General features: G+C 38.5%; 1 protein-coding gene across 1 annotated transcript; it reads left to right on the forward strand.

The window, feature by feature from the left end:
- Positions 1–537: 537 nt before the first annotated feature.
- Positions 538–6105, forward strand: LOC307120556 (interferon-induced protein 44-like). Its single transcript, XM_079807656.1, has 8 exons — positions 538–825; positions 3114–3625; positions 3742–3796; positions 4627–4822; positions 4932–5084; positions 5169–5340; positions 5426–5526; positions 5604–6105. Exons 2-8 carry the CDS (start codon positions 3115–3117, stop codon positions 5787–5789), a joined length of 1374 nt encoding a protein of 457 aa, XP_079663782.1. The 5' UTR covers positions 538–825; position 3114; the 3' UTR covers positions 5790–6105.
- The last annotated feature ends 2001 nt before the right edge of the window (positions 6106–8106 follow it).

Raw genomic sequence — 8106 nt, forward strand, 5'->3', positions numbered from 1 at the left:
CTCGGCGGCTGCTATGACACTTGTTCACACTGCAGTGAGAGTAAAGCGTTTCTGCAAAATAAAACCGGAAACTGATGGTAACGCAGATATTACGCAATTGACAGGCGACTCCCTCACAAGTCCCGGTTCCTTGGTTAAAAAAGCAATTTTCTCACGATTTACAAATAGTTGGAAACATTTGGGATATTGTAAGCACTCAACTGAACAAAAATATAACACTGGCCTAGTGGTTTTTGGATATTTTACTCAATTTTTACATAGTACACCTTCATTTGCAACTTTTGACCCAGAGGTGGCAATGTCAATGAACTCTTATGGTACTCTCATACCGGTAATTCCAAACTAACTTAATTTTTAAGATGACAAAACATTACCAATATGCAACAACTTTCTGTTTAGCATATCAAAATGTTTTTTTTTATATTATTGTCCAACAGGTTGCTCTCTTCGTGTATATTATAACTCTTTAGTTAAAACTGGAAACAATACACCACTGAAAATTTTGTGACAGACATGGAGACCTCTGGTGTTCACTATGAACAATTACTGATGTCTGAGCAAAGAGAACCTGTTCGCTCAGCCTCAGACACAAAGCCTGGTGAGGAATCGGTGGGTGGTTACCACTATTTGTTCAAACTATTATTGCAGTTTTTCATCTCCCTCAACATGCATTGTGTTTTAGAGACCTGAGAATTCATTTCAATGCAAAAAACGTTATCACAGGAATGAAGGAACTTGACAGAACAGGTTTGACTTGGGTGTGTAACATCCTAACAAAGCGACGCTTTTCAGTGTTACTTTCACACAGCAAGTGCTCTACGAAAGGTAAGTTGCATGTACATATTATAAGAGTATAAAATATGACATACAAATATTGTAAATTGGTTTTATTAATTGTTTTTTATTGGTTTAGTGCAGTGGTTCTCAAAATGTGGTACGTACTCAGGCTGCCTCTAGTGGTACGCAGAGGAATCACTAAATAAATTGTTTAAACGCATACATTTTAATTGAATCTTTATTTGACTACCGTTTTTGGTAACACTTTAGAATAATGGTCATTAGTTAACGTTAGTTAACTACATTAGTTAACACGAACTAATAATGAACTACACTTATAAAGCATTTATTTATCTTTGTTAATGTTCATTTCAACATTAATGCTTTATTAAAATCGTGTTAACATTAGTTAATACAGTGTGAACTAACACGAACAAACCATGAACAGCTGTATTTATATTAACTAACTTTAACAAAGATGAACAAATACAGTAACATATGTATTGCTCAGCATTAGTTCATGTTAGTTAATTCATTAACTAATGCTAACTAAGGACCATTATTCTAAAGTGTTACCAAGTTCTTGTTTTACATTTAAGTACAGTACCGTTTTAATTTAACTTTTCAACACATTTTAATTGAATCATTATTTAATTATTGTATTTACCTGTATGTATACGCACAGTGCAGTGTTAATGTTAAACTGGCTGACAATCAATATTCTTATTAGGAATAAACTGCCTCGTTTTTGAACTGTGCAGAGCTGTAGCTGAATAGCTAGGCCTACTACGCTACTGTATATTCAAGTTGGTCATTCTGGTGGTACTTGGAGAGCCAAATATTTTCTGAGGTGGTACTTGGTATAAAAAGTTTGAGAACCACTGATTTAGTGTTTGGAAAATATGCGGTAAAATTAATATATTTTGATCCGCCAATTCACCGAACTCTTTGTATAGTGGCAGTTCACAGAAACAATGAACAGCAAGTTTGGAGGAAAGTACAAAAAAATTATAATTGTGCATTAGTACATCAAACAAATAATACACAAGCTACAAACAGAGGAAGAGTGACTTTAAAAATATATATATTTTTCAACAAATGGCCACTAAAAGAAGGTGCTTAAAGGGTTAGTTCATCCAAAAATGAAAATTATCCCATGATTTACTCACCCTCAAGCCATCCTAGGTGTATATGACATTCTTCTATTAGAGTTATATTAAAACATGTCCTGGCTCTTCCAAGCTTTATAATGGTGGTGATTGTTGCTCTGTTTTTGAAGTTTGTAAAAGTGCATCCATCCATCATAACTGCTCCACACGGCTCCGGGGGGTTAATAAAGGCCTTCTGAAGCGAAGCAATATGTTTGTGTAAGAAAAATATCCATATTTAAAACTTTATAAAGCAAATTATCTAGCTTCCGGCCGATCATCTTCCATATTCAACTTAGGGAAAAAGAGTATCGCCCGTGCCTCTCGCAGGTCAAAATGCTTACGCTACGTCTGACGAATTTGCACACCAGTTGCGCTCTGTTTTTAGTTGTTGTAATATAAACAAAATATAGTATATATTTAAATAAACAAAATAGACAAATTTGTATGCAGGTGTGTTATATACAAATAGAATATTAATTTTACATGAGCTTTGTAAAGATTTTCAACCCTGCTACAAAAGTTTGGGACTCTGGAATGTTTACACGACAACGATGTGCTAAAAATGGAAGCGTTTTTCTTTTCGCGTGCAGAGGACAACGTTATCAAAATGATCCCTGTTCACACCGATCCACAAAAATGATTGAAAACATTCATGCCAGGCCAGTAGTTGGCGATGTCACTTTGTAAAGAAACACTACGCTCCTATAGACTACACATGCGTACGATGTCACCGTTTTCACAAATTCGTGTTTTTGTAGTTTACGCGGAGACGTTAATGGCATCGTTTTCAAAAACTTGCACTTTGGAAACTGATTTCAAAAGTTTGTTTTCAGGCCCTCATAACCGTTATTGTGTAAATGTGTAATGCATAAGTTTTTCCGTTTTTAGTTGAAAACACTGTCATGTAAATGCTCGTTCTGAAAACCGAAGTTTAGTTTGGGACTGAATGCCTTGCATATTATACTTTAAATATCGAATAAACTACCAATTTGGTCATTTCTTTCTTGCTATAAATTTGGTAACAGGGTTGAATGCTTAAGCTTTATGAATGCAGTGAGCTCATCTAATCATGATGCAAAAAAAATAAATACAATAGGACCCAAAAGTGTACCCTGTTAGTGGAATGTGTTGACTGAAATTATGAATGCACCAAGCTCAAGTTGTATTTGCCTCTTTGTCTTCAAGGATGTTTAAAAGACGAACCAAAGGTGTTGCCAGGGACTCCCTCACTTCTAATTTACCAGAAGAGAAAAGAAAGCAGCTCTGTGCATTGCTGGGGAATGTTGAACTGACTCTTCTCTACAAAGCTTCTGTTCATGGATATAATGCTTCTGCCTTCCACCAGCGATGTGACCATCAGGGTCCCACTTTACTTGTAGCCTACAACAGTTCAGGCTACATCTTTGGCGGATACACTAGTGTAGATTATGCTCAAAGTGGGCAGTATATTGCTGATGAGGACATATTCCTATTCAGCATTCAGAGCAAGATCCCATTGTGCATCAAAATGAACAGTGGACATAATGCACGTCTAGATGACGCTGGAGTGCCCAACTTCGGCACACAGTTGTACTTTTGCTACAACAACCAACCAGTTGTGTATTATCAAGGAGGGAGTGCATTCAGTGTCACTGCGGCAACATTGTATGGGAACGACACTCAGCTGACTGAATGTGAAGTGTACAAAGTGAAGCAGAGTAAGTCAATCCTCAGAAAAAAGTGTTTTTATATGCACATGTAGACATGTACAATAAGTTTCAGTCTTTCTAAATAACTTTATTTTTTATTGTTAACATTTTACTTATTGCGTCAGGCTCTCAAATCACTGCTGAGGAGAAACCTTGGAGGAACGTTCTGTGGACAGCTGAGTATGTTTCTGCTCCGTTTTTTTAGATCTCTTGTTTACTCATTAGTAACATGCTTAAACTCTTGAAACTTTGCACACATGTTGGAATCGTCAGCCATTAGGGCCGGGCACAAGTTGAAATGAAGGGGTGCACCCTTTATATGGTTTCTGTAGCTTATACTTGTAGATCTCACCGGGCCAAACACATTTCGCACCATAAGTCATACGCCAGTCCAACAGGAAGTCGACTATTATGGTAACATGGATGTGACTACTGTGAGTCAGTCATAGCGCCACCAACTGGTACAAGGAAGCGAGCCACTTTTAAAATGCTTTGAAATTGTCCTCTTATTTTTACCCGATTTGCTTCAAACTTCGTCAGAATACTGTCATGACACCGCAGATATACACCTGTGAAAGGAGATATCTTGAAAGACAAAGTTTATCTGTTGTACACTGACAACATAGTTTTATATAATTAGATTAATAATAAGGTTATGATAAATACTTATGGACTTTATTTTGAGCTGCAAATCATAACACCATACTCATTTGGAACTGACCTATAACATCCTATGACATGAAATTCATCTACATTTAATTGATCTCATGGCTGTTGTGGTTCATAGTCATAGTGGCACCAGCTGGTTGCTGTAAATGTGGCATATTCAAATGATTTTGACATAGTTATTTTACGTTTACTCTCTTTAAATGTTGCCCGCCATGCACAATTGTCCTTAAGCCACCAGCGTCTGGTCATGTCGGGGCTTGAACCCATCATCGCTGCTTGCAGCTACATTTTTTAAAATTGTAATTTGATATACAGCTATAAAAATATTATCTATATTGTAGACGAAGAGACGAGCTCATGGAATCCATCAGGAACCATAAACCCATGATGACGTCTGTCAGCCATGTTCGAATCCTCATGATCGGTCCTGTAGGTGCTGGAAAATCCAGTTTCTTCAACTCCATCAACTCCATCTTCATGGGCCGCATGACCAGTAAAGCCATGTCAGGATCTGCAGGCACTAGTCTCACCACACAGGTACAGATTCACCAGCATTCATAGTGTTTCCTACAGAAGTCTCTCTTCAGGTTGAGGAACGTCTCTTGAGGACTTCAGGTCTTGATGTCTTTCTCTTCTTGGTTGGTAGTTTCGCACATACCCAGTGAAAGATGGCCGTGAGGGAAAGCCATTGCCATTTGTGTTGTGTGACACCATGGGACTCGAGGAGCAATCCGGTGCAGGACTGGATATTGATGACATCAGCAGCATTCTTCAGGGTAATGTACCAGACCGCTATAAAGTAAGTGCCCTGTTCTCCAAAATGAATGAAGGCTAAAGTATCAATGATAAAATGTTTGTTTCATGTTAAATCCTCTCAATTCAGTTCAACCCCACAACACCGTATCAACCGGATGAGCAAAAGGCCTCCAGACTTGCATCTCTACAGGAGAAGATCCACTGTGTGGTGTACATGATAGACGCCACCAAAATCTCCCTCATGTCCAGCAAACTAGAGGAAAAACTTGCTGCCATACGCAAAAAAGTGAACTCACTGGGTAAGTGAACATATTTATGCCAATCATGTGACTAACCCAAAGTAGGTCGTACATTGATCCTGCATGTGACGCATCTCAACTTCAGGCATTGCTCAGATCGTCTTGATGACAAAAGTAGATGAAGCATGTCCTCTAGTGGAGGAAGATCTTCAAAGCCTTTATGTCAGTTCCTACATCAAGACGAAGGTGAGACATGGTCACATGATCACATGAGCTGTTCCCACAGGACTCAGAGTGACTGAGATGTTGTTTTGTCTCTGCAGGTTCAGGAGGTGAGCTCTCGGTTGGGTGTGCCGGTGTCTTGTGTGTTACCGGTGAAGAACTACAGTCAGGAGCTGGAGCTGGAGCTCAACTGTGACGTCCTGCTTCTCACCGCTCTACAGCAGATGCTCAACTTTGTAGACGACTATCTGGATGATGTTAGTCAAATAGAGAGCAAGCCCATATAAAGGGCTGCTGTTATTTAATTTCCTCAATTTCGAGGCCAGATTTGTGTTATATATGATACGGGTTGAGACCAGAATGTAGGAATACTGGTCTCTTGTCAATTGAGGTATTTTAAGATAATTTACAACAATAATGGTCACTTTAATTAGGCCTATTTATTGTACTGTTGTGTCAACTTATCAGCCAATCAGCTTTAAATTGTAATACTGAAATGGTGAGAAATATATTTAGGAAACAATGCATTAATGTATTTTGCATTAAAACCGTCAACATATACAGTGTTTGCTAATGGTTATTAAACATTACACTGACTGAGGTACTGGACGGCTATTTAATGTGATCATGGTTTTAAAATCATTCACAAGTAAAGTGGGCTGGACATTTTAGCGAATATTGACATTTTACAAAATGTTTGTAGGAACCTTTAGGAACTAAAGCACATTGTGCCAATGGAGGCCTTTCTGAGCCATCGGATTTCAACTAAAATATTTTCATTTGTGTTCCGAAGATGAACGGAGGTCTTACCCTCATGTCGTTGGACACACGTAAGACCTCCGTTCATCTTCGGAACACAAATGAAGATATTTTAGTTGAAATACGATGGCTCTGAAAGGCCTCCATTGGCACAATGCACTGTACACTCTCAAGACCCATAAAAGGTACTAAAGACGTCGTTACAAAGTCCATCTCACTACAGTGGTTCTACAATAACTTTATGAAGCGACGAGAATAGTTTTTGTGCGCAAAAAAACCTAAATAACGACTTATATAGTGATGACCAATTTCAAAACAATGCATCATTAAGCTTTGAAGCGTTATGAATCAGTGAGTCGATTCAGCGGTTTGGATCTCCAAAGTCACGTGATTTCAGCAGTTTGACACACAATCCGAATCATGATTCGACTCGCTGATTCATAACGCTTCGAAGCTTCATGAAGCAGTGTTTTGAAATCGGTCAGAATTAAGTAATTAATGACAGAATTTTCATTTTTGGGTGAACTAACCCCTTAAGTTACTGTTTACTGCATTTTGTTATAGTTATTTAGGCTACCTATATAGTGAATCAAAAGTCTCGCACATTCACAGAAAATAGTATTTGCTCGGTGCAAATGAAGGCGGATACCCTGCTTTAAAATGGTCCGTCATCAATAGATTAAAAAACCCTTGCTAAAACAGATCAGGGGGTCTGCCATTACATTATCTCATTGGTGGAAAATAGAAAACAATTACAAATTATTACAAAAACGATGCATTTCGCTAAAGCGTTTTTCTAAATGTATATATATATATATATACACACACACAGTGGGAAGAAAAAGTATTTGATACACTGCCGATTGCAGGTTTGCCCACTTACAAAGCATGTAGAAAATAAAGGTTATTTTGCGGAGTGTATGGTTCCATGAAGAAACTTTAATATCCAAAGAACCTTTCCTTTGCACAAAAGGTTCTTTGTAGCGCAACAAGGTTCTTTAGACTATAACATAGTTAGTAAAAATGGTTCTTTAAAAGAACCTTGCACAAAATGGTTATTCAGGGAACCAAAAATGGTTCTTCTATGGCATCACCATGAAAACCCCTTTTTGGTTCTTCCTGGCACCTTTATTTTTAAGGGTGTAGGTACTCTTCAACTGTTAGTGACGGAATCTAAAACAAAAATCCAGAAAATCACATTGTATGATTTTTAATTAATTCATTTGTATTTTATTGCATGACATAAGTATTGATACATCAGAAAAGCAGAACTTAATATTTGGTACAGAAACCTTTGTTTGCAATTCCAGAAATCAAACGTTTCCTGTAGTTCTTGAGCAGGTTTGCACACACTGCAGCAGGGATTTTGGCCTAATCCTCCATACAGACCTTCTCCAGATCCTTCAGGTTTCGGGGCTGTGGTTGTGGCTGGGCAATACGGACTTTCAGCTCCCTTCAAAGATTTTCTATTGGGTTCAGGTCTGGAGACTGGCTAGGCTACTCCAGGACCTTGAGATGCTTCTTACGGAGCCACTCTTTAGTTGCCCTGGCTGTATGTTTCGGGTCGTTGTCGTGCTGGAAGACCCAGCCACGACCCATCTTCAATGCTCTTACTGAGGGAAGGAGGTTCCATCCTCCCCTTAATACGGTGCAGTCATCCTGTCCCCTTCGCAGAAAAGCATCCCCAAAGAATGATGTTTCCACCTCCATGCTTCACGGTTGGGATGGCGTTCTTGGGGTTGTACTCGTCCTTCTTCTTCCTCCAAACACGGCGTGGAGTTTAGACCAAAAAGCTCTATTTTTGTCTCATCAGACCTTCTCCTATTCCTCCTCTGGATCATCCAG

This window comes from Gobio gobio (genome assembly GCF_949357685.1).
Source record: "Gobio gobio genome assembly, chromosome: 24".
Lineage (NCBI taxonomy): Eukaryota > Metazoa > Chordata > Actinopteri > Cypriniformes > Gobionidae > Gobio > Gobio gobio.

Coding starts and splice junctions, on each gene's coding strand:
- LOC307120556 (XM_079807656.1), top strand. CDS start 3,115: ATGTTTAAAAGACGAACCAAAGGTGTTGCCAGGGACTCCCTCACTTCT. Junction 5,085..5,168: donor ATGTACCAGACCGCTATAAA/GTAAGTGCCCTG, acceptor CTCTCAATTCAG/TTCAACCCCACAACACCGTA. Junction 5,527..5,603: donor GTTCCTACATCAAGACGAAG/GTGAGACATGGT, acceptor TTGTCTCTGCAG/GTTCAGGAGGTGAGCTCTCG.